Source organism: Tursiops truncatus, chromosome X (assembly GCF_011762595.2).
Source record: "Tursiops truncatus isolate mTurTru1 chromosome X, mTurTru1.mat.Y, whole genome shotgun sequence".
Lineage (NCBI taxonomy): Eukaryota > Metazoa > Chordata > Mammalia > Artiodactyla > Delphinidae > Tursiops > Tursiops truncatus.
Window position 1 is genome coordinate 112,888,780 of NC_047055.1, and position 27,387 is coordinate 112,916,166.

General features: G+C 41.5%; 1 protein-coding gene across 4 annotated transcripts in view; it reads left to right on the forward strand.

Annotated features, from left to right (window-relative positions):
• Positions 1–27,387, forward strand: part of LOC101315670 (mitogen-activated protein kinase kinase kinase 15) — a 100,724-nt gene that overhangs the window by 13,706 nt on the left and 59,631 nt on the right. For 3 of the 4 annotated variants that reach the window (XM_073799220.1, XM_073799219.1, XM_073799222.1), the window contains 2 exons: positions 17,680–17,819; positions 20,073–20,096. In XM_073799220.1, the coding sequence (XP_073655321.1) occupies positions 17,680–17,819; positions 20,073–20,096 (164 nt within the window). The remainder of the gene's footprint in view (positions 1–17,679; positions 17,820–20,072; positions 20,097–27,387) is intronic. The other variant, XM_073799221.1, reaches the window with a different exon arrangement.

The following is a 27,387-nucleotide window of genomic DNA, read 5'->3' on the forward strand; positions in this document are numbered from 1 at the left end:
CAGTGTATCCCTCACAATTGGTTGTGAGCTGGGAGCAAAGACCATTTTGATGTTTAGAATGACCATTGGATTGTCGTTGGATCTCACAAGGCTAAAGTTTCAAGACTTGGTGGGTGGGTTCATTAAAAAACGTGTTCTCTGTCCTGAGAATGAAAACCTTGCATCCAAAATACTTGTTCTTGCTAAGTAATTTTTGTAAAGCCTGTGGCTAGTGAGGCATGCTTGATGCAGATCATAAGGGCTGCATATTCATTCTCCAAGAACCACCTAAGAAAAAGGAAATGGGTACATGGGGGGAAAAAAGGAAATTAGAAGGCTTAAAGAGAAAGAAAAATGGCCCCATATCTAGCAACGAGTCACCACCATCACCACCACCAAATGAACTCAGTTGCCCTCCACAGGCTGTGGGGATGCACACCACTTGGGAAGCTTAGAGCGCAGAATGGGTGAAAACTCAGCAAAAGGCCCGGCACCTAGTGATGACCTTGAAGGTGCAGTTGATTCTGTTAAAAAGAAAGAGGGTATCGTTGAAGTAGATGTAAAAGCCAAGGGTCCTCTTGTGTTGACTGGTGGTCATTTTAATGAGACGATTAAGAGAACAAATTAAGAAATTTCCTACAATTTTGCCAGTATAAACAGGAAAGCTCAGCATTACCCTCATCACAGCGTGCAGTAGCAGTACATCAAGTTCTCCTTCTTAAAGCTGCCCACATCTTGAAGGTGATGTATGACACAGAACTTTTGGAAGAGGAGGTCATTAGCTGCTGCTTAGAAAAGCCTTTAAGAAATATGTCGCAAAAAGTTTGCCAAAGAGAGTCATGTCAAAGCAGATCCCTTTATAAAAGAGTGGAAGGAAGCTGCCGAAGGTGAAAGTATGAGGTAGTATAGTCAGAGGCTCCCAGGGAGCCCGGAGGCGAAACTGTGAAGTGTGGCATCACGGATGATGATGGCGACACTGTTGCCGTTTGAAGTGATGAATGCACCCCAGTTTGCAGCATAATGCTACACAGTTTTCTTCTCTTGTTAGTGGAAGAGCAACATATACGTGGCTTAAATTATGCTATACTTTATATCACAGATACTTTACTGTGAGTGGTCTGAAATTAAGCCCAGTGAATCCATTCACCTCTGTGAGTAAACATAGTTTGCTTATATATGGCATCTTTCTTTTGAAAAAACTGGTAAATGGACATATCTCAATCGTACTTATAAAGTATAAAAATGATTTATTTTTAGGTCATTCTTACCAAAAAAAGATACTAGAAAGCAAAATATGGGGGACAGGATATAGTTTACTGACGTCCCCACTCTCCCCCAACCCCACTGCCAGTTGAAACTTAATACTCCAAGCAACTAGTACCCATCCCACGTGGCACTTGGTAAGGATTTGTTGACTTCCTGACGCTGAATTCGTAGGCTGTCTCCTCCACTTCACAGATTCTTTCCATTGACCTGCCCTCAAGTATGTTGGAATTGAGCAGCAGTGGATGAAGTAAGATCTAAATTCTGGTAGGAGTTACTAGAGGTCCCTCCTGTCCAGTAAATCTGGGCTCTGTTGTTTTTAGGTGGCTTTTAGATGGCCAGTGTTGCCATAAATCCAATCAGATTTTTTTTTTTTTTTTACAATATCTGTAGCAGGAAAATTGTTCTAAAATCTAGTTGTTTTCATTTAGGCACAGCCAACCTTACTTATATTCATTATTTCTTATTTTCCGCTGGGAGCAAGATAGGCTTACAGATAACCTGGAATATATTTAAGGACCGGCATGAGCCAGTACAGTCTCAGGATTACTATATGGTAAGTCATTTGCCATCATATCGTTTCACTGACGAATGCTTTGCTTTGGAAATCAGATACTTCTTTTTTTCTTTTTTTTTTTTTTGCGGTACGCGGGCCTCTCACTGTTGTGGCCTCTCCCGTTGCGGAGCACAGGCTCCGGCGCGCCGGCTCAGCGGCCATGGCTCACGGGCCCAGCCGCTCCGCGGCATGTGGGATCTTCCCGGACCGGGGCACAGACCCGTGTCCCCTGCATCGGCAGGTGGACTCCCAACCACTGCGCCACCAGGGAAGCCCGGAAATCAGATACTTTTAAACCACAGTAGAAAGTTTACTTACTTACTAAGTAAAAGTTTACTTTACTTACTAAGTAAAACTTAGTAAGTTTTACTTACTCCTTTTAAGACATTTCAATAAAATAATGTTCAAAAGTTTTTAATGAACTAAAGTCCTATACATCATCCGTCTTTCTTGTTTTATATAAACATGTAGTGAGATCATTATAATTTATTCTTAAATTGTTTGTTTGAAGGACACTTTGCTTTTAAATTCAGATACTTTCCTGCTAAGAATAGATTTGAACCTTGGCTTTTTGCAGTCCCTGATGGCGTATCGCTTCTTAAGGTTTGTCCAGCCAAGATAGGTAGAGGGTGTATGTGGGGTCCACGGTCACGGAGGATGGTTTAGTTTATGCAGGCTTTTCCCCTGAGACTGGCCTACGTCAGAGGGAACTAGAAGGTAATTAGAGCACAGGGTGCATTTGTCAATGAAAATCTGAATTTGACCTCTTCCTTTTTTTCTGTGATCTGTTTGCCTAAGATTGATAAATAAACTGTTTTGCCCTTCCCTCCCCTTGGTGGCTCAATTTCAGAAAGTGAGTCCAATAAGTAGTAAGTGTCATCTGGGCCCTGGGCAGCACAGGACTCTGCCATGCCCTAGCTGTGTGACCTTGGGCGAATCTGTTACTCTCTGCTTCATTTCCCCACCTGCAAAGTAGAGCCAGTTACCGATGCTGCCTGCCTCAAAGGGTGGTTCTAAAATTCAACCAAGATGTCTATGGAAGTGTTTTGTAAATGGCAGAGCAAGTGACTGCTGTGATGATTAAAGCTTTTAGGAAATTTATAGTCCCTTTAGGGGAAAAAAACCCTCAATTCTGCATATATAATAAAAATTCCAATCTGACATTTTATCATATTTATCATTTATAATCTACTAACTTAGTGTCTTAAAAGTTCTAAAAGTAAGCTGGTCAAATATTGTGGTAGAAATTCTGCAAGCAAACTCAGTCAGTTGGCCCGAGTGACACATGTCGGACAAAAAGGTCAACTTTGGGTTTGAGGTGTTTTTACAATTGAACGTGAGTTACTTGGAATTTTTTTTTGAGTGGCAATATCAATCTGTCCTGTTTTTTAAAAAATTTTATTGAAGTATAGTTGATTTACAATGTTGTGTTAATTTTAGGTGTACAGCAAAGTGATTCAGTTATACATATACATATATCAATTCTTTTTCAGATTCTTTTCTCACATCAGTTATCACAGAATATTGAGTAGAGTTTCCTGTGCTATACAGTATGTCCTTGTTGGTTATCTGTTTTATAGATATAGTAGCGTGTATATGTTAATCCCAATCTCTTAATTAATCATTTCCCCCACGTTTCCCCTTTTGTAACCGTAAGTTTGATTTCAAGATCTGTGAGTCTGTTTCTGTTTTGTAAAAAAGTTCATTTGTATCATTTTTAAAAATTAGATTCCACATATGAGTGATACCATATGCTGTTTGCCTTTCTCTTTCCTCACTTAGTATGATGATCTCTAGGTCCATCCATGTTGCTGCAAATGGCATTATTTCATTATTTTTCATGGCACGGTAACATTCCATTGTATATATGTACCACATCTTTTTAATTTTTGGCTGCATTGGGTCTTCGTTGCTGTGCAAGGGCTTTCTCTAGTTGCAACGAGCAGGGCCTACTCTTTGTTGAGGTGCGCAGGCTTCTCATTGTGGTGGCTTCTCTTGTTGAGGAGCACGGACTCTAGGCACGAGGGCTTCAGTAGTTGTGGCACACGGGCTCTAGAGTGCAGGCTCAGTAGTTGTGGTGCACGGGCTTAGTTGCTCTGCGGCATGTGGGATCTTCCAGGACCAAGGCTCAAACCTGTGTCCCCTGCATTGGCAGGTGGATTCTTAACCATTGTGCCACCAGGGGAGCCCACTACCACATCTTCTTTATCCATTCGTCTGTCAGTGGACATTTAGGTTGCTTCCATGTCTTGACCATTGTAAATAGTGCTGCAGTGAACATTAGGGTGTGTGTATCTTTTTGAATTATGGTTTTCTCCGGATATATGCCCAGGAGTGGGATTGCTGGATCATATGGTAGTTCTATTTTTAGGTTTTTAAGGAATCTCCATACTCTTCTCCATAGTGGTTTTACCAGTTTACATTCCTACCAACAATGTAGGAGGGTTCCCTTTTCTCCACACCCTCTCCAGCATTTATTGTTTGTAGACCTTTTGATGATGGCCACTCTGACCAGTCTGAGGTGATATATCTCTTTGTAATTTTGATTTGCATTTCTCTGAAAATTAGTGATGTTGAGCATCTTGTCACGTGGTTTTTGGCCATCTGTATATCTTCTTTGGAGAAATGTCTATTTAGATCTTCTGCCCATTTTCTGATTGGTTTTTTTTTTTTGACATAGAGCTGCATGAGCTGTTTGTATATTGTGGAGATTAATCCCTTGTCTGTCGCTTTGTTTGCAGATATTTTCTCCCATTCTGTGGGTTGTCTTTTCATTTTGAATATGGTTTCCTTTGCTGTACAGAAGCCTTTAAGTTTAATTCGGTCCCATTTGTTTATTTTTGTTTTTATTTTCTGTACTCTAGGAGGTGGTTCAAAAAACATACTGCTTAGATTTATGTCAGAGAGTGTTCTGCCTCTGTTTTCCTCTAAGAGTTTTATTGTGTCTAGCCGTACATTTAGGTCTTTGATCCATTTTGTTTATTTTTGTGGATGGTGTTAGAGTATGTTCTAATTTCATGGCTTTACATGTAGCTGTCCAGTTTTCCCAGCACCACTTATTGAAGAGATTGTCTTTTCTCCATTGTATGTTCCTGACTCGTTTGTCGTACATTAGTTGACCATAGGTGCGTGGGTTTATCTCTGGGCTTTCTATCCTGTTCCATTGATCTATATTTCTGTTTTTGTGCCAGTACCGTACTGTCTTGATTAATGTAGCTTCGTAGTCAGAAGTCAGGGAGCATGATTCCTCCAGCTCCGTTTTTCTTTCTCAAGATTGCTTTGGCTATTTGAGGTCTTTTGTGTTTCCATACAAATCGTGAAACTTTTTGTTCTAGTTCTGTGAAAAATGCCATTGGTAGTTTGATAAGGATTGCATTGAATTTGTAGATTGCTTTGGGTAGTAGAGTCATTTTCACAATGTTGATTCTTCCAATCCAAGAACATGGTATATCTCTCCATCTGTTGGTATCATCTTTAATTTCTTTCATCGGTGTCTTATAATTTTCTGCATACAGGTCTTTTGTCTCCTTAGGTAGGTTTATACCTAGATATTTTATTCTTTTTGTTGCAATGGTAAATGGGAGTGTTTTCTTGATTTCACTTTCAGATTTTTCATCATTAGTATATAGGAATGCCAGAGATTTCTGTGCGTTAATTTTGTATCCTGCTACTTTACCAAATTCATTGATTAGCTCTAGTAGTTTTCTGGTAGCATCTTTAGGATTCTCTATGTATAGTATCATGTCATCTGCAGTGACAGCTTTACTTTTTCTTTTCCGATTTGGATTCCTTTTATTTCTTTTTCTTCTCTGATTGCTGTGGCTGGAACTTCCAAAACTATGTTGAATAATAGTGGTGAGAGTGGGCAACCTTGTCTTGTTCCTGATCGTAGTGGAAATGCTTTCAGTTTTTCACCATTGAGGACGATGTTGGCTGTGGGTTTGTCATATATGGCCTTTATTATATTGAGGTAAGTTCCCTCTATGCCTACTTTCTGGAGGGTTTTATCATAAATGGGTGTTGAATTTCGTCAAAAGCTTTCTCTGCACCTTTTGAGATGATCATATGGTTTTTCTCCTTCAATTTGTTAATATGGTGTATCACATTGATTGATTTGCATATATTGAAGAATCCTTGCATCCCTGTGATAAACTCCACTTGATCATGGTGTATGATCCTTTTAATGTGCTGTTGGATTCTGTTTGCTAGTATTTTGTGGAGGATTTTTGCATCTATGTTCATCGGTGATATTGGCCTGTAGTTTTCTTTCTTTGTGACATCTTTGGTTTTGGTATGAGGGTGACGGTGGCCTCATAGAAGGAGTCTGGGAGTGTTCCTCCCTCTGCTACATTTTGGAAGAGTTTGAGAAGGATAGATGTTAGCTCTTCTATAAATGTTTGATAGAATTTGCCTGCGAAGCCATCTGGTCCTAGGCTTTTGTTTGTTGGAAGATTTTTAATCACAGTTTCAATTTCAGTGGTTGTGTTTGGTCTGTTCATATTTTCTATTTCTTCCTGGTTCAGTCTCGGAAGTTTGTTCATTTCTAAGAATTTGTCCATTTCTTCCAGGTTGTCCATTTCATTGGCACATAGTTGCTTGTAGTAATCTCTCATGATCCTTTGTATTTCTGCAGTGTCAGTTGTTACTTCTCCTTTTTCATTTCTAATTCTGTTGATTTGAGTCTTCTCCCTTTTTTTTGATAAGTCTGGCTAATGGTTTATCAATTTTGTTTATCTTCTCAAAGAACCAGCTTTTAGTTTTACTGATCTTTGCTATCGTTTCCTTCATTTCTTTTTCGTTTATTTCTGATCTGATCTTTATGATTTCTTTCCTTCTGCTAACTTTGGGGGTTTTTTGTTCTTCTTTCTCTAATTGCTTTAGGTGTAAGGTTAGGTTGTTTATTTGAGATGTTACCTGTTTCTTAAGGTAGGATTGTATTGCTATAAACTTCCTTCTTAGAACTGCTTTTGCTGCATCCCATAGGTTTTGGGTCGTTGTGTTTTCATTGTCATTTCTAGGTATTTTTTGATGTCCTCTTTGATTTCTTCAGTGATCTCTTGGTTATTCAGTAGTGTATTGTTTAGCCTCCATGTGTTTGTATATTTTACAGATCTTTTCCTGTAATTGATATCTAGTCTCATAGCGTTGTGGTCCGAAAACATACTTGATACAATTTCAATTTTCTTAAATTTACCAAGGCTTGATTTTCTGACCCACAATATGATCTGTCGTGGAGACTGTTTCATGAGCACTTTTGAAGACTGTGTATTCTGTTGTTTTGGATGGAATGTCCTATAAATATCAATTAAGTCCATCTTGTTTAATGTATCATTTAAATCTTGTGTTTCCTTATTTATTTCCATTTTGGATGGTCTGTCCGTTGGTGAAAGTGGGGTGTTAAAGTCCATTACTGTGTTTGTGTTCCTGTCAGTATCCCCTTTTATGGCTGTTAGCATTTGCCTTATGTATTGAGGTGCTCCTATGTTGGGTGCATCAAAATTTACAATTGTTATATCTTCTTCTTGGATTGATCCCTTAATCATTATGTAATGTCCATCCTTGTCTCTTGTAATAGTCTTTGTTTTAAAGTCTATTTTGTCTGATATGAGAATTGCTACTCCAGCTTTCTTTTGGTTTCCATTTGCATGGAATATCTTTTTCCATCCCCTCACTTTCAGTCTGTATGTGTCCCTAGGTCTGAAGTGGGTCTCTTGTAGATAGCATATACATGGGTCTTGTTTTTGTATCCATTCAGCCAATCTGTGTCTTTTGGTTGGAGCATTTAATCCATTTACATTTAAGGTAATTATTGATAATGTATGTTCCTATTCCATTTTTCTTAATTGTTTTGGGTTTGTTATTGTAGGTCTTTTCCTTCTCTTGTGTTTCCTGCCTAGAGATGTTCCTTTAGCATTTGTTGTAAAGCCGGTTTGGTGGTGCTGAATTCTCTTAGCTTTTGCTTGTCTGTTAAGGTCAAATGTGAATGAGATCCTTGCTGGGTAGAGTAATCTTGGTTGTAGGTTTTTCTCCTTCATCACTTTAAATATGTCCTGCCACTCCCTTCAGGCTTGCAGAGTTTCTGCTGAAAGATCAGCTGTTAATCTTATGGGGATTCCCTTGTGTGTTATTTGTTGTTTTTCCCTTGCTGCTTTTAATATTTTTTCTTTGTATGTAATTTTTGATAGTTTGATTAATATGTGTCTTGGCGTGTTTCTTCTTGGATTTATCTTGTATGGGACTCTCTGTGCTTCCTGGACTATGATAAACTATTTCCTTTCCCATATTAGGGAAGTTTTCAACTATAATCTCTTCAAATATTTTCTCAGTCCCTTTCTTTTTCTCTTCTTCTGGGAGCCCTATAATTCGAATTTTGGTGTGTTTAATGTTGTCCCAGACGTCTCTGAGACTGTCCTCAATTCTTTTCATTCTTTTTTCTTTATTCTTCTCTGCAGTAGTTATTTCCACTATTTTATCTTCCAGGTCACTTATCCGTTCTTCTGCCTCAGTTATTCTTCTATTGATCCCATCTAGAGTATTTTTCATTTCATTTATTGTGTTGTTCATCACTGTTTGTTTGCTCTTTAGTTCTTCTAGGTCCTTGTTAAACGTTTCTTGTATTTTCTCCATTCTATTTCCAAGATTTTGGATCATCTTTACGGTCATTATTCTGAATTCTTCTTCAGGTACACTGCCTACTTCCTCTTCATTTGTTAGGTCTGGTGGGTTTTTGCATTGCTCCTTCATCTGCTGTGTGTTTCTGTCTTCTCAATTTTTTATCTTACTGTGTTTGGGGTCTCCTTTTCGCAGGCTGCAGGTTCGTAGTTCCCGTTGTTTTTGGTGTCTGCCCCCAGTGGCTAAGGTTGGTTCAGTGGGTTGTGTAGGCTTCCTGGTGGAGGGGACTAGTGCCTGTGTTCTGGTGGATGAGGTTGGATCTTGTCTTTCTGGTGGGCAGGTCCACATCTGGTGTTGTGTTTTGGGGTGCCTGTGGCCTTATTATGATTTTAGGCAGCCTCTCTGGTAATGGATGGGGCTGTGTTCCTGTCTTGCTAGTTGTTTGGCATAGGGTGTCCAGCACTGTAGCTTGCTGTTCGTTGAGTGAATCTGGGTGTTGGCGTTGAGACGGAGATCTCTCAGAGATTTTCACCATTTGATATTACGTGGAGCTGGGAGGTCTTTTGTGGACCAGTGTCCTGAACTTGGCTCTCCCACCTCAGAGGCACAGCCCTTGACACCTTGCTGGAGCACCAAGAGCCTCTTCTCCACACAGCTCAGAATAAAAGGGAGGAAAAAAATGAAAGAACGAAAGAAGAAGATAAAGTAAAATAAAATAAAGTTATTAAAATAAAAAATAATTAGTAAAAAAAAATTTTAGGTAATTAAAAAAGAAGAGAGCAACCAAACCAAAAAACAAATCCACCAATGATAACAAGTGCTAAAAACTGTACTAAAAAACAAACAAACAAAAATGGACCGACAGAACCCTAGGACAAATGGTAAAAGCAAAGCTATACAGACAAAATCACACACAGAAGCATACATATACACACTCACAAAAAGAGAAAAAGGGAAAAATATATATATATCGTTGTTCCCAAAGTCCACCTCCTCAATTTGGGATGATTCGTTGTCTATTCAGGTATTCCACAGATGCAGGTACATCAAGTTGATTGTGGAGATTTAATCCGCTGCTCCTGAGGCTGCTGGGAGAGATTTCCCTTTCTCTCCTTTGTTTGCACAGCGCCTGGGGTTCAGCTTTGGGTTTGGCCCCGCCTCTGCATGTAGGTCACCTGAGGGCATCTGTTCTTTGTTCCGACAGGATGGGGTTAACGGGGCAGCTGCTTTGGGGGCTCTGGCTCACTCAGGCCGGTGGGAGGGAGGGGCTCGTAGTGCGGGGCGAGCCTGTGGCGGCAGAGGCCGGCGTGATGTTGCACCAGCCTGAGGTGTGCTGTGCGTTCTCCCGGGGGAGTTGTCCCTGGATCACGGGACCCTGGCAGTGGCGGGCTGCACAGGCTCCCGGGAGGGGAGGTGTGGAGAGCGACCTGTGCTCGCACACAGGCTTCTTGGTGGCGGCAGCAGCAGCCTTAGCGTCTCATGCCCGTCTCTGGGGTCGGTGCTCATAGCTGCGGCTCGCGCCCGTCTCTGGCGCTCCTTTAAGCTGCGCTCTGAATCCCCTCTCCTCGCGCACCAGGAAACAAAGAGGCAAGAAAAAGTCTCTTGCCTCTTTGGCAGCTCCAGACTTTTTCCCGGACTCCCTCCCGGCTAGCTGTGGCGCACTAGCCCCCTTCAGGATGTGTTCACGCCGCCAACCCCAGTCCTCTCCCTGGGATCCGACCTCCGAAGCCCGAGGCTCAGCTCCCTGCCCGCCCCAGCGGGTGAGCAGGGCTGGTGAGTGCCGGTCGGCACCGATCCTCTGTGCGGGAATCTCCCTGTTTTGCCCTCCGCACCCCTGTTGCTGTGCTCTCCTCCGTGGCTCCAAAGCTTACCCCTCCGCCACCCACAGTTACCACCCACGAAGGGCCTTCCTAGTGTGTGGAAACCTTTCCCCCTTCACAGCTCCCTCCCACTGGTGCAGGTCCCATCCCTATTCTTTTTTCTCTGTTTTTTCTTTTTTCTTTTGCCCTACCCAGGTACGTGGGGAGTTTCTTGCCTTTTGGGAGGTCTGAGGTCTTCTGCCAGTGTTCAGTAGGTGTTCTGTAGGAGTTGTTCCACACATAGATGTATTTCTGATGTATTTGTGGGGAGGACAGTGATCTCCGCGTCTTACTCTTCTGCCATCTTGAAGCCGTATATTCTTCAGTTTGTTAATGTGGTGTATCACACTGATTGATTTGAGGATATTGAGGAATCCTTGCATCCCTGGGATTAATCCCACTTGGTCATAGTGTATGATCCTTTTAATGTATTGTTGGATTTGGTTTGGTAGTATTTTGTTGAGTATTTCTGCATCTGTGTTCATCAGTGATATTGGCCTGTAATTTTTTTTTTCTTGTGGTATCTTTGTCTGGTTTTGGTATCCAGGTGATGTTTGCCTCATAGAATGAGCAGAGTTTCTTTCTCTGCAGTTTTTTGGAAGAGTTTCGCAAGGATAGCTGTTAACTCTTCTCTAAATGTTTGATAGAATTCACCTGTGATGCCATCTGGTCTTGGACTTTTGTTTGTTGGAAGCTTTTATTTTTTTTGTTTGTTTTATTTTCTTATTATTTTTGGCTGCATCGGGTCTTAGTTGAGGCATACGGGATCTTTCGTTGTGGCGTGTGCTCTTCATTGTGGCGTGCGGGCTTCTCTCTAGTTGTGGAGTGCAGGTTTTCTCTCTCGTTGCGGCACGCCGGCTGCAGGGCGCGTGGGCTGTTGTAGTTTGCAGCACGTGGGGTGTGTTGTTGAGGCGCGCTAGCTCAGTAGTTGTGGTGCCCAGGCTTAGTAGCCCTGCGGCATGTGGGATCTTAGTTCCCCGACCAGGGATCAAATCCCCGTGCCCTGCATTGGAAGGAGGATTCTATACCACTGGACCACCAGGGAAGTCCCTTTTGGAAGCTTTTAAATCACTGTTTAAATTTCAGTACTTGTGATTGGTCTGTTCATATTTTCTATTTCTTCCTGGTTCAGTCTTGGAAGGTTGTATCTTTCTAGGAATTTGTCAGTTTCTTCTAGGTTACCCATTTTATTGGCATATAGTTGTTTGTAGTAGTCTCTTATGATCCTTTGTATTTCTGTGGTGTCAGTTGTAACTTCTCCTTTTTCATTTCTAATTTTATTGATTTGAGTTCTCTTTTTTTCTTGATGAGTCTGGCTAAAGGTTTGTCAATTTTGTTTGTCTTCTCAAAGAACCAGATTTTAGTTTCATTGATCTTTTCTATTGTATTCTTCATCTCTATTTCATTTACTTCTGCTCTGATCTTTATGATTTCTTTCCTTCTACTAACTTTGGGTTTTGTTTTTTCTTCTTTCTTTAGTTGCTTTATGTGTAAGGTTAGGTCGTTTATTTGAGATTTTTCTTGTTTCCTAAGGTAGGCTTGTATCGCTGTAAACTTCCCTCTTAGAACTGCTTTTGCTGCATCCCATAGGTTTTGGACTGTTGTGTTCTCGTTGTCATTTGTCTCTAGGTAGTTTTCGAATTCCTCTTTGTTCAGTGATCCATTGGTTGTTTAGTGGCTTATTGTTTAGGCTCCATGTGTTGTATTTTTACAGTTTTTGTCCTGTAATTGATTTCTAATTTCAAAGCATTGTGCTCGGAAAAGATACTTGATATGATTTCTGTTTCCTTAAATTTACTGAGGCTTGATTTGTGGCCCAGCATGTGATCTGTCCTGGAGAATATTCCATGTGTACTTGAGAAAAAAGTGTATACTCCTGCTTTTGGATGGAATGCTCTATAAATATCAATTAAATCCATCTGGTCTAACATATCATTTAAGGCCTGTGCTTCCTTGTTGATTTTCTGTCTGGATGATCTGTCCATTGATGAAAGTGAGGTGTTAAAGTCCCCCACCATTGTGTTACTGTTGGTTTCTCCTTTATGGCTGTTAGCATTTGCCTTACATACTGAGGTACTCCTGTGTTGGGTGCATATATATTTACAGTTGTTATCTTCCTGGATTGATCCCTTGATCATTGTTTAGCATCTTTCTTTGTCTCTTGTAGCATTCTTTATTTTAAAGTCTATTTCATCTGATATGAGTATTGCTACTCCAGCTTTCTTTTGATTTCCATTTGCATGGAATACCTTTTTCCGTCCCCTCAGTTTCAGTCTGTATGTGTCCCTAGATCTGAAGTGGATCTCTTGTAGACAGCATATATACGGGTCTTGTTTTTGTATCCATTCAGCCAGTCTGTGTCTTTTGGTTGGAGCATTTAATCCATTTATGGTTAAGGTAATTATCAATAGGAATGTTCTTACTGCCATTTTGTTCATTGTTTTGGATTTGTTTTTCAAGGTCTTTTTTTTCTTCCCTTCATCTTTTGTTCTCTTGTGATTTGATGTCTGTCTTTAGTGTTGTGTTTTGATTGCTTTTTTTTTGTACGTGTACCTATTGTAGATTTTTGGTTTGTGGTTCCCACGAGGTTTATTTTTTTTAATATTTATTTATTTAGGCCGCACCAGGTCTTATTTGTGGCATGCAGGGTCTTTAGTTGCGGTATGTGGACTCTTCGTTGCATCATGCCTGTGGGATCTAGTTCCCCGACCAGGGATCAAGGCCTGGCCCCCTGCATTGGGAGTGTGGAGTCTTACCAACTGGACCACCAGGGAAGTCCCTCCCATGAGGTTTTGATATAGCAGTGTGTATATGTACAAGATCGTTTTAAGTTGCTGGTCTCTTAATTTCAAGTGCACTTCCAATATCCTGCATTTGTACTCTCCTCTTCTTATGATTGCTGGTTTTGATATCATATTTGTGTGGGGATGATTTCCTACCTTTACTTTATGTTTGCCTTTATTGGTGAGCTTTACCATTTGTAATTTTCTTTTTTTTTTTTTTTTTTTGCGGTATGCAGGCCTCTCACTGTCGTGGCCTCTCCCGTTGCAGAGCACAGGCTCCGGAGTCACAGGCCCAGCAGCCATGGCTCACAGGCCCAGCCGCTCCACTGCACGCGGGATCCTCCCGGACCGGGGCGCGAACCCGCGTCCCCTGCATCGGCAGGTGAACTCTCAACCACTGTGCCACCAGGGAAGCCCCATTTGTAATTTTCTTGATTCTCGTTTTGGCCTTTTTTTTCCACCTAGAGAAGTTCCTTTAGGATTTGTTGTAAAGCTAGTTTGGTGGTGCTGAATTCTCTTAGCTTTTGCTTGTCTGTAAAACTTTTGATTTCTCCGTTGAATCTGAATGAGAGCCTTGCTGGGTAGAATATTCTTGGTTGTAGGTTCTTCCCTTTCATCACTTTAAATATATCGTGCCATTCCCTTCTGGCCTGCAGAGTTTCTGCTGAAAAATCAGCTGATACCCTTATGGGGATTCCCTTGTATGTTACTTGTCACTTTTTCCTTCTTTTTTTTTTTTTTTTTTTTTTTTTTTTTTTGCTGTATGCGGGCATGGCTCATGGGCCCAGCCGCTCCATGGCATGTGGGATCTTCCCAGACCAGGGCACGAACCTATGTCCCCTGCATCGGCAGGCGGACTCTCAACCACTGCGCCACCAGGGAAGCCCACTTTTCCCTTCTTGCTTTTAATATTTTTTCTTTGTCTTTAATTTTTGTCAGTTTGATTAATGTGTGTGTCGGTGTGTTCCTCCTTGGTTTGTCTTGTATGGGACTCTCTCCACTTCCTGGACTTAAGTTGAATGTTTTCTTTCTCATGTTAGGGAAGTTTTCGGCTATAATCTCTTCATATATTTTCTCAGGCCCTTTCTCTCTATTCCTTCTGGGACACCTATGATGCAAATGTTGGTGCATTTAGTGTTGTCCCAGAGGTCTCTGAGACCTCACTCAGAGGCTCAGGACTCTCACTCTTATGGGAGGACCTCTGCGATATAATTATCTTCCAGTTTGTGGGTTGTCCATCTGGTGGGTATGGGATTTGATTATTTTCCGAAAGCGCCCTCCTACCATCTCACTGTGGCTTCTTTTTTGTCTTTGAGTGTAAAAAGTCTTTTTTGGTAGCTTCCAGTCTTTTTTGTCAATGGTTGTTCAGCAGTTACTTGTGGTTTTGGTGTTGTTGTGAGAGAAGACGAGCTCAAGTCGGGCTCCTCCACCCTCTTTCCGGAACTGAGTGGCTGTTACTAGCTTGGATGCTTGCTGCCTCTTCCCTCAGCGTGTGCTGGCCATCATCCCCCTGGTCTGGGCGTGCAGGCACAGCGGCCCTTGCGCGCTCCGGGATTGGGGAGTACTCAGAGTGTCGTTGCAAAGATTAAGTAAGATGACGTGAAACTATCTTGCCCATTTTCCAGCAAACATGTCTTTGTTTCTGCCCTTTTTTCCGTAGCAGGTCACTGTGCCAAAGCTTTGCCCACCCATGCCTTTTGAATAGGATTTCCTTTCTGAGGTAGCGTGATAAAGTCCTGTGCTGTCCTCCTCAGGGCTGGAATCCAGCACGCGTCCAGCATTTCCCCCTGAGTCACTCAGTAGCCATCTTGCTTCAGTCTGTCCTGTTTTAATGAGGCACCAAGAAAAATCTCCATCCCGACCCTTGGTGGAGCCACGGAGGGGCTCCTTAGCGGACGTGGTGAGGCAAGCGTACAGGTCTCAGCACAGAACATTGCGAGGGCAGAGGAAAGCAGGAACTCATGTCACCAGATTAAAATTTAATCTACTTGGCTACAAGCTACTCCACCAAGTTGCAGGTTTCCTGTGAAAATGGTCTGTATGATTGGGGGCTGTGGTCCTTCATCCCTGCTCTGCCCCTTCCCAGCACTCTCCTTTGTCTTCCTCCATTTGCTTCCTGTCCTTTGTTAACTAATTATAGAAGTCCCCACGGCCTTGGAATTAGCATCTGTGTTGCCATTTCCTAATAACATCAGTAGGAAACACATTCTTTTTCATTTGAGAAGGTAATAGAGTCCAGGGAAAACTCATGTGGGCAGAAAGTCTCATTTATTCAGCTGCAGTGTGGTTTCGAAGCTGAGCAGATGTCTCCGGGGACCAGGTATCCATTTGAGATAAATTTACCAGGCTGGGTTGTAAAAAGCATTTTCTCAGTATATACATTTGTCCTTTCTTGAGCAATAACCTCTAAAGGGTGAATTTGGATATGATAGTCTGCTGTTTAAGCCCTTCATGATTATTTTTTTTTAAATAATGATGAGACATTGATGCTATGGTTATTTGTTTTTTTTTTTCTTTGAGTTCTTTTAACGAAACATACTGAAGTATTTGGAGATGAAATTATAGGATACCGGGGATTTGTCTCAAAATTATATTGAAGGGGATGGTGTGGTTGGCAGTAGAGATGAAACAAGGCTGGCTGAGTTGATAATTGTTGAGGGAAGTGGAGGCTACAGGGGTTCCATTATACTATTCTGTTTACTTTTACATATATGTTTGTAATTTTCCATAATGAAAATAAAAAAACCAAAAGAAACCCCACACCCTTCCATAGGTTTCCCATTGTCTCAAGCTAGTGTCCAGCCCCCCTAACATGGCCTTCAGACGCCTTCACCTGTCTGGCACCTACTAACCCTTCCAGGTTCATCTTCTTAGGTGTCCTGGTCCTGTGAAATGATTTGCAGTGGCCCCAACATGTACACGCCCCTGACCGCTGGCTTGCACTTGCTGCCTTCTCTTCCTACAATGCTTTTTCCCTCCCTTTCCATCTGCCCATCCTCTCCCCAGTTTTCCTGCCTCACATGGACCCTCAGCTCAGGCTCCAGACAGGTCACATGCTTTCAGCCTTCCCTGACTGCCCTCCAGCCGAGTGTGGGTTCGGTGCCCCCCCCAGGGGTGCCTCTGTCACTGTTCCCCTCATCTTAGCTTTCCTTACCCTGATTCTAAGCACTGCTTCCTTCCCGTCGCCTCCATTGTATCAAGCATGGTTTTGAGGAAAGGGATTATGCCTTGTTCACACTTCTGTCCCTGGCACCAAGCACAGTGCCTGGCGTGGAGCAGACAACCCATAAATTAGGGAATAAAAAGGCCCACCCAGGACTTGCCAGGGCTCGGTCTCAGGTCTCCCAGTGGTGCCTGGTGCCGAGGTAGCATCTCTCTGCCTTTTTGTGTCTTCACGTCCCTATTCACCTCACCTCTGTTCTGTTTCATTGGGATTTTCAGTAACTTCCTGTGAGGTCAGAGCAGCACAAGCATAAGTTTGGGCACTATTTCCCCAAATTTCTGCTGTACATCGTGGACAAAGTCCAGTCAAACTTGGAGCTCTGATACTCTCTTGAAAATAACTAGACTTGAAATGGTGTCCAATGCTACTAGGCAAATTTAAGTTTGTTCTTTATTGATGTTCTGTGTTGCCCCTCTGTTTTGTTTTGTTTTTTACATCTTCATTGGAGTATAATTGCTTTACAATGGTGTGTTAGTTTCTGCTTTATAACAAAATGACTCAGTTATACATATCCATATGTTCGCATATCTCTTCCCTCTTGCGTCTCCCTCCCTCCCACCCTCCCTATCCCACCCCTCTTTGATTAAAGTCTCTCTAGGACACAACTCCACGGGCATGTGATCTGTGCCGTCCAGTTGATGGTGACATATGAACCAGGAGCGTGGTGTGGGAATGTTCATTACAACAGTTTGAAATAGGAAAAGAAGAAGTCATGTGCTGAAGTGAAAATGCATGAACTTAGAGCTAGACATACAAGTTGGTTGTTTCACACCAAAACCCAGCAAGTCAGAGAATATATATAGTATGATACTATTTATATAAAGTTCAGAGACATACAAAACTAAACAATATGCTGTTTAGGAATTCATAATTATAATAATATATAATATGCATATACAGATATATGCAGGGAACTGATAAATGCAGAGATCAGGATGGAGGTGTTCTCTGGGCAGGAGGGAGAGATATGATTACGAGGAGGCGTATGGAGCTCTGACAGTACAGATAGCGCTTTGTGTCTTGGGCTGCATGGTGGGTGCATGGTTTTTTATTTCATTATACTTAATACTTTATATATAAGCTAAATACATTCTTTGGATAAGTTAAATTTCCTAATAAAAATAACATTTAAAACAAATCCACCAGCAATTTTTAAGTGAGAGTAGGTTCTCAGCACTTTGAAGAAGGAAGAGTTTTTTGGTTTTTAGTTTTTATTCCTGTTCAGCTTTTCTTCTGCAGTTCGTGGGGGTAATTTTAATCAAATCATTCCTTACTTCTGCTTTACCTGAAAGGCTGATGATAGAAATACAAATTGCAGCAGCTCCCCGTTGGCGATCATCACAAAGTAGATTAAGTAGATGACCTCTCTCTCCCCCGACCTTGTCCCCTCCTTGTTCATCTAAGATGTTGCCGTGGTGGACATGAGCGATGTCTCCGGACAGCCTTCCCTCTTCTACCATCTTGGAGTCCGTGAAAGCTTTGACATGGCCAATAATGTGATCCTGTACCACCACACCGATGCTGACACTGCTCTTTCATTGAAGGTAAAGAGTATTGTTCACCTTCTCCTGAATACTTTGTTTTGGGAAAGCAGTATTGTGTGTTCATTTGAAATGTACCTGTAGCAGAGGAGGTTGGAGAAAAACAAGAAAGATTTGCTCGTGCAGTTCCTTCCTTCCCACCCCCAGGTTCTAGCTCACACAGGTGACTTCCTGGCTTCTGTGTGAGCGTATGTGCTAGAGATGTGCGTTTGCAGGCAACTTGAATATTTCTAAGCTCAGTGGGGAGGTGAAGGCAAAAACTCCTGTTAGTTTCTGTTGAAGCAAACACAGCACTTTGAATCCTCTATTGGGCAATTTGATCCAAATCTGCACATTAAAAAAAAAAATCTCAACTTGGATAATAATAGGAAGATGCTTAACAGTTACCAACATGGGTAGAAACGTTTAGCACAAATGTAATCAGTATTTAATCTGTCATTTTTTCTCCCCAGTTTAAAGCCAAGCAAAACTGAAAACTTGTGTGTTCATACACAGCTCAGTACTTATTGAGAATTTTTAAATGTATTTTGCAAATTTGATACGAGCTTTTTTGGATAACAGTACTTTTTAAAATGCTCATGTTTGTAAAATGTGAAGGTCAGATGTGAGTTGTTACAAAATTTAGCTAATATTAATATTGCTTAATATCTTAACATTAGTCAGGAAATCCTGGTCTATGTTAAATCATTTCAGGAATAAAAGATTAGTTTGTTTACAGCAGTGTTACTCAACCTTGACTGCACTTTAGAATCATTTGGGGGGTTTGTAAATATCCCAGTACCCAGGCCACACCAAGATCAATTATGTCACAATCTCTAGGGGATTTTTTTTAACCTCCCAAATGTGCAGCCAGAGGTGAGAACCAGTGGTTCAGAGTTAGCTTTCATGGACGTCATTTCTAAATGTTCAGCTGCCTTAGCATTAAAAGTCACTAGTATATAGATGACACAATTTTGTGATGGCAAATTGGACGTTTTTGTTTGTGTTTCTCAAGGTCTGATATTAACCAGATGTTTCTGGGTTCTGTAACAATTGGGGATTATTTCCTGGTAGAAATACTACCTATCTCAGATGTGTAACCTTTATGTGTTAATATATCACATACACCTTATATAGGTGTGTCCTCTCTCATCCTAGCACAGTGCTGTATTTTAAGAGTCATTCGTGTGACAGTGGAAGAAGAAACTGTTTTGCTATTATACTTTACGTTGTAAAATAGTTTCCCAAAAGGCTATAAACCAATCTAAATTACTTTAGATATTTAGATTTTTTTCTTTTACTGATATTCACTAAAGTGGTTATGCTTAGAAATATTTAGAATTAGAAGATGTGAAAGGGTAGATTATTAAGCTGTATTTTGATGAGAAACATGAAACTAGAATGTATTTTTTCCCAATTCAATAAATTTCTTTTCTCATTTGTGTGTTAGTGAACTCCTCTGGAAAGTCCCATGACCTAGATAAGTTTTAATTTTTAATGATATGGAAGAATACTTCCTAAAACAGAAATGGGTACTCAGTTATATCTGACACCAGAAGAAGCGATCTGCACTTGTCAGAAAATAGAAATCTCAGAACACGTAAAACACATTTTACGGGGACAGCTGTTTAATTATGTTTTCCTTTTTCAGCAAATGGCTTGCAGCGCATAAATGATACAGTCAAGGGCTGCATAACCATTATGCTAAGTTAACCGACTAAAATTGTTGTCATTGAGTTTGAGTTTGAAAATTCCTATAGTGAATATATATAAACATAATACCTATAGTGAGGTGTCAGGAATCCTATCAGCAACACCCCTTCTGTAGGAAGACTGACTTGGGCGGGGTGTGGCCTGCAGCCTTCACACTGATGACTCAAGAAATGGCTCCAGGCCCAACGTTACCATGGGCTGCCCATGCGCTTCACTGCTGTCACTGAGAAGGCGAGGTGCAGGGCATTCAGAGCCCTGAACTTGAATCTCAAAATATCTTTGGACAGAAGCATTGCCATTGCTATGGGAAAATCCTTATAACCATATATGTCCCCCAGGAATTCCAAAGCTAACCAATCATGATAAATTTTCCTTAGAACATGAATTTTACATTTCTTAGAGACCCATTCTTTTTGAAGCTTTTTACAGGGGGAGGTTTCCAATGATTAACTCTTGCTCTAAAATGGGTGCCAGTTGATGGCATGGGGACAGAGTGCTTACTAGTGCTTATGGAAATTAACTGTTTTGGAAAAAAGCTATATTGATCCTATCTTTTCTTTTCAGGATATAGTAACTCAAAAAAACACAGTAAGTATTGTATTTTCAGATCTTTAACTTTGTGAATGTAAGCATATAAAATGCTTGCCTGAAAATCCCACAGATAGCCAAGTGATGTCTAATTGTACCTGTTGGTTGTGTTTCTAAGGGGGGCACCTAGAAACCCCTACCCCTCAAGCTGCCAGCTGGATCAACCCCACTCAGCTGCCCAGGGTGCAGGGCAGAGGGCAAGGTCAGGCAGGTGTACTTTTTCTTCGTTACACACTAGGACTTTGAGCCTGCAACCACCCGGCTGTCTTCTGAGCTGGGTCGGTGTTCCTATGGACCACCAGGGTTCTTTCTGCTGGAGCCAGTGCCTCCATACTTCCCACCAAAGTTTTCCTCACAACAAAGAGACATGAACTTATACCGGAGTTAAGTTTGGAGCCTAGCCCAGAGTTCCCTGCCACGAGCTGAAAAGAAGCGGATGGAATTCCACTTCTTTCCATTTATGTTCTTGAGTCTCCTGATTTGACTTAAAAGTTCCTGCAGTGACATAGTGATAACACCGTTTTGGTTTGACTTGTATTATGAAACCCTCCCCCACCCTAAAAACATTCAAATAAGATCATGTCCTTGGAAATAGTGCCACGGTTATCCTGTACCTTTGAATGCCCCCCCCCAAAAAAAACTGCCCATCCTCCGAGAAATTGTGACCTAGACTAAGGACAGTTCTTTCTTCCCTTTCCTTTGGCCCTCAGCCACTGACCCTTCTAGAAGGGCAGAGCCTCTTGCCTCTTTCCAGTTGGAGTTCCCAGAGGGAGAGGGAGAAAAGGGCCCAGGAGGTAGAGGTCTCCCAAAGGCGCCCTCCGCAGGGGAGCCGGAGCGTGGCGTGACGCCCCTCCTCCACAGAAGGTCCCATCCTGCAGCCGCGGGGGTCCAGGCTTCTCCAGGACCCAGGCAGGGCTCCCTGTTGGAGGTGGAAGCCTTGACTCTCCTCCCTCAAGCCCGAGGATGAAATTCTAGGAAGAAAACAAATACAGTTTATGTCATTACCACTGGAGTGTGGGTTTAATAAGCAGACCTGAAAATAAGGCATCAAGGTGGTTTTCTTGGGAAAAGAAATGGGAAGATTTGTCACTTCATTTTGTCCCATTTACATGCTAATACTGCCCACTTATGGGCTCTTTCCTGTTCTTTCTAGATCTTGATTTCTTAAATTACCTCCTTCTTGGAGACAGGAATCCAGTCAAAGGAGATTGGGCCTGAGGCTGAGAGGCACAGGGTGTAGTCCCGGCTCTGTCTCTTAGTAACTTCAGGCAGTCATTCCATCCCCCACCCCAGTCCTCAGTGCCCTCGGCAGTAAAATGAATGGAACTCGGCTTCATTTGGTAGAGGGATAGTGTATTAGCCAGGGTTCTATAGAGTAGCAGTTCCCCAACCTTTTTGGCACCAGGGACCGGTTTCGTGGAAGACAGTTTTTCCACAGACCGGGGCAGGGGTGGTGGTTCAGGTGGTAATGTGAGTAATGGTTCAGGCAGTAATGCGAGCGATGGGGAGCGGTGGGGAGCGGCAGACGAAGCTTCACTCGCTTGCCTGCCGCTCACCTGCGTGGCTGCCTGGTTCCTAACAGGCCATGGACTGGTACCGGTCCGCGGCCCAGGGGTTGGGGACCCCTGCTCTAGAGAAACAGAGCCAATTGGAGATATAGAAAGAGGGAGATAGAGATATTTATTATGAGGAATTACCTCATGTAATTATGGAGGCTGAGAAGCCCAACAGTCTACCATCCACAGGCTGCAGACCCAGGAAAGCCAGTGGTGTAATTCGGTTTAAGTCCAAAGGCCTGAGAACCAGGGGAGCCAATGGTGTAGATAGATCAGAGAAGATGAGATGAGGTGTCCCAGATCAAGCAGTTAGGCAAGAGAAAGAGGGCAAATTCCTCCTTCCTCTGGCTTGTGTCCTGGTCAGGCCTCGGTGGGTTGGGTGGTGCCCACCCACAGTGGGGAGGGCGGTCTACTTGACTGAGCCCACTGACCCAGATGCTAATCTCATTCAGAGGCACCCTCCCAGACACACCCAGAAATAATGTTTAATCTGGGCACCCTGTGGCCGGTCAAGTTGACACACAAAAGTAGCCATCACAGATAGCTACATTTGCTGCCATTTCTAGGAGCAGTTGCTTTGCAGGGATGTAAAGTATGGGAAGCCAATCTCTAGGCTTTGGGCTGGACCAGACCTGCAGCCCTTCTCGGCCCTTCTCTTCTTCGGCAATGCAGTATCACCTTTTGTGCTCACCTCTTTTTCAGCTGATGCTCATAGCCTCGTGTTCCAGGGGGGTTTTTTAAACTCTTTATTTAGGTATAATTGACATACCGTAAAATGCACCTGTGTACACACAAGTCAGTGATTTTTAAGAGTTGTGCAGCCATCACTACAACCCAGTTTTAGAGCATTTTCATCACCCCAAAATATACTTGTTTCCAGACAATGCCTGTTCCCATCCCAGCCCCAAGAAACCACTAATTTGCTTTATGTGTTATAGATTTACCTTTTCAGGACTTTTCATAGAAATGGAAGGATACAATAATGTGGTCTTTTGCATCTACTTTCTTTCACTTAGCATGATGTTTGTGAGGTTCACCCATGATGTAGCAAGTATCAGTAGTTCTTTTTTATTGCTGAAAAGTACTCTAGTGTATGGATATTACACGTTGTATTTATATATTCCCCAGTTGATGGACATTTGGATTGTCTCCACTTTTTGGTTATTATTCATAATGTTGCTATAAACATTCAAGTACAAGTCTTTGTGTTGCAAATATGTCTTCATTCCTCTTGGGTAGATACCTAGGAATGGAATTGCTGGATCATATAGTAAATATATGTTTGACTTTGTAAGAAACTATGAAAATAATGTTCAAGGTGGCTGTACCGTTTTACATTTCCATCAGCAATGAGAGGTCTGGCTTCTTCACATCATCATCAATACTTGGTATTGTCTGTCTTTTTATTATATCAATTTTAGTGAGTATGGAGTGGTATCCTATTGTCGTTTTGTATTTCCCTAGTGGGTAATGATGTTGAGCATCTTCTCATGTGCGTATTAGCCATTCTTAGTCTTTTTTTGGTGAAATGTCTATTCAAGTCTTTTGCTTATTTTTAGTTGGATTTTTTAGTCTTACTGTGGAGCTGTAGAGTTCTTTGTGTATTCTGGAAGCAAGGCTCTTATCAGAGACTTTATCAATTACTTCTTTTATGGCTCATGCTTTTGGTGTTGTATTTAAGAACTCTTAGCCTAACCCAAGGTCATGAAGAATTTACTCTTATGTTTCCTTTTAAAGTTCTATAGTTTTGGCTCTTACATTTATTTCTCTGACCCATTTTGAGGTAATTTTTGTGTCTGGTGTGAGGTAGGGGTCCAGCTTCTTTCTTTTGCATGTGGCTATCCAGGTGTCCCAGCACCATTTCTTAAAAAGACTATTCCTGGGCTTCCCTGGTGGTGCAGTGGTTGAGAGTCTGCCTGCCGATGCAGGGGGCATGGGTTGGTGCCCCGGCCTGGGAAGATCCCACATGCTGCGGAGCGGCTGGGCCCGTGAGCCATGGCCGCTGAACCTGCGCGTCCAGAGCCTGTGCTCTGCAACGGGAGAGGCCACAGCAGTGAGAGGCCCGCATACCACAAAAAAAAAAAAAAAGACTATTCCTTCCCCATTGAATTTTCTTGGCACCTTTGTCAGAACCAACTGATCATAAATGTAAGGGTTTGTTTCTGGACTTGAAATTCTATTCCATTGACTTGTATGTTTACCTTTATGCCAGTACCACGCTGTTTTGACTACTGTACCTTTATAGTACATTTTGAAATTAGGAAATCTGATTCCCCCAACTTTGTTCTTCTTTTTCAACACAGTTTTGGCCATCTGGGGCCACTTGCAGTTCCATATGAATTTGAGAATCAACTTTTCCATTTCTACAAAACAGGCCATTGGAATTTTGATAGGGATTGCGTTGTATCTGTTTATCACTTTAAGACTTAACAATATTAAGTCTTCCAATCCAAAAACACAGGGTGTCTTTCCATTTATTTAGGTCCCCTTTAATTTCTTTCAGCAGTGTTTTATAGCTTTCTGTGTACAAGTCTTTTACCTTCTCAGTTAAATTTATTCCTGGATATTTTATTCTTTTGGATATTCTTGTAAATGAAACTGTTTTCTTAATTTCCTTTTCAAGATTTGTTTTTAAAAAATACCTTTCGGGACTTCCCTCGTGGCGCAGTGGTTAAGATTCCACGCTCCCAATTCAGGGGGCCCAGGTTCGATCCCTGGTCAGGGAACTAGATCCCACATGCATGCTGCAACTAAGAGTTCACATACCGCAACTAAGGAGTCCATGTGTTGCAACTAAGGAGCCCACCTGCTGCAACTAAGACCCAGCACAACCAAAATAAATAAATTAATAAGTAAATATTTTTTAAAAAACTTTAAAAAGAAATACCTTTCACAGAAATCTTTAACACATCATATTTTGCTTTGTAATTCAGTATTTGAGTTAAAATGTAATTCAGTTTTTGATCAGAGATCCATAAAAATGACTTCGTATATTATTTTCATCCATTTTCATTCTTAGGCTATCTTCTACTGCTTTAGAGATAACAAAGATAGACCCTATCAGCATTTTATCACTTCAGAAAACATATTTATATGATGAACAATCAAAAACAAGAGTGAAAATATAGCCTTTATGAAAACGAGTGAAAATGTAGCCAACCCCAAGAGACTACTTTATCTATTAAACCTTGGAACTTCCTGGTAGTTTGTTATTATTGTACATAGTCCACAGGTATTCTTTGTTTGTTTTAATTTTCCTTTGTAAATATAACCATACTTTCAAAGTTACGTTATATTTTGCAGGTTGATTCCCTCCAGGAAGTAGACTCTGAGACTTAGTTTAGTGAACAGATTTATTGAGGAGTGCCCTTGGGATCACCTCTGAGGGAGAGGAGAGCAGGAAGCAGGACTGGGAAGAGAGAGAAATCCATCTGGGATGCAGGCTCAGTGGCAGCCTTGGCTGATCCCCCCTGGGGAGCTCTGAGCTGGAATGACCTTTTGGAGTAGTTCTGAGTTGGGATGGGATGGCCAAGCTTTTATTCTCCTGTATCCATCCCTCACTGGAAGGAGAGTGACATTGAGTGAAGTGCTCTCTGCAGCTGAGGCAGTTCCAGAAGGGGCTGACAGCAGGGGTGAGAGCTGCAATGCTCCTGGTAGCTGGGGCAGCACGTCCTTCCTTGAAGGGGGGATGTGGGTGTACGCCTGAGTGTCCACCAGCTTATAACCATTTTACTTGAGAAATATGTAAATCATATATACCCCAAGACTAAGCATGTACCTCGAAAGCTGAGATGCACAGAAATAATTTTTTCCTTTGAATTGGTGGGAAATTATTTGGAAGCTGTGCGTAGCCTCACCAGAGAGGAAGCATGGGAACATAAACCTTTCTTGTTCCCCAGGAAAATTACTAGCAGAAGACGAGGTTTTCCACCCAATACTTCTAGAAGAAATTGTTCAAAGTAAACTAGACCTTACTTTCATTTGTCATGTCCTAAAGCTAGAGATCAGAGATGGTTTTTTAAAAGCAGAGTTAAATTTCCAAGCTAGGATCATGTTACTAAAAAACACCTTATTAAAAAACTAATCTGGTTCTTGACCTCTGGACTAGGTGATTATTTTTTCCTCTGGAAAGCCAGTGAGATTTGAAAGAAGCTCATTGTTCCCATCAAAATAGTTACCTCTATGATCCCAGTGAAGTGAAAATTCTTTGAGAAACAGACATTGGCAGTATTGGGGGTATTGTCTACAATACTGGAAGTCTTTTACCTGGCTTACAAGCACACTGAGGCCTCAAGTTTAGAATAACAGAATTTCTCCTGGTCCTTCCCTCTTGCCTTCCTCAGTTCTTCAGGTTTTTTTGGCTTGGGATCCAGAATTACCAAGGATGATGTCGATTGCTTAGGGACACTTTGGTAAAAAGGCAATTAAATTTCTTTTCTACTTTCCATATCCTTTGGGTTTTCTGAATTCAGAATCAGAATTTCTACCACTTTTATTATGAAGACTCAATTTCAAACAAGAAGGCTAGCTCTCATAGTAGATGGAGAATTTTATTTTACGCACTGAATGTGATTTATGTAAAAATTTCTGCCCTTTGAATATTTATTTCATTTGTATAGCTGTTTTTTATTTCTACCTCATCTTAAGTTCTCTGTTCAAGTCTTTTGTCTTTTTTTCCCCTTCATGCCTGTGGTCTGTGTTCTCTTTTAAATTGGAGTACTCTGAATAAATAAATAAGTTGGAGTACTCTGGAGGTGTGAACCATAAAACTTTCTCTGTACCTCTTGAATATCACAGGAGTAATGTCACATTTCACAGGGCCAATGTCAGAACTGAGATAGAAATATTTAATTCTGCCTACTAACTGAATAAGTCTTTAGTGTCCCATGATACCCATTTATTTTCTTTAAGACGTAATTCACATACCATAAACTTCTCCATTCACTCATCTGTTGGTGTTGGGCATTTTGTTTTGTATGTCATGTCCGTGTCTATTTAAGGATATTTCAGAATTAAGCTGGAATGACAGTGACAAGAAGTCTAGGAAGGGAGGGGGAGGACATGAGATTTGCCTGGCTCTGTGGTCATCTGTGGGCCAGTTGGTTAACCTTGCTGGGAATCGGTTTCCTCCCTTATAAAATGAGATGGTTATTAATAAGGTGATTACTGTGATTTGTGCCAGCTCTGAAATAATTCTCTGACTTTATGATAGCTATTCTGTTATTTGAACAAAGCAGGTGGACTCTTGGAATAGCTCAGTTGGTGCTACATGGTATGTTTCCAGCAGGGGTATCTTCATTCACCTTTCAGTGGCACAGTAGTCTGATTATCCAACTGAAATTGTTACTCAGCTTCTGTATATGCATTTGTTCCTCTTATGACCAGGCCAGTATAGAAAGATAACAATGTAGAATGCTATTTGCATTGATCTTAAAAAAAATGCATTTCCCTGATATGCAAGCATGCTGATTTTTAAAAATTCTCCTTTAACTGACTAGACAAAGAATTGTACCTTGTAATCATTTTGTTTTAGAGTGATACCTGACCTAGATTTTCTTCCTTAATAAATTGACTTTGTCAGACATGGTTACGTTAAATAATTTTTTAATTGTCTTAGGTTTGCGCATTTGCTCCCTAAGTTTTCTTGGGAACAATTTTCTATGCTGTTTAAATTCTAGTTTTCACTAAGGATTTGCAGTCCATTTGTATTACAAGATTTAAGCTCCAAAGCTTGA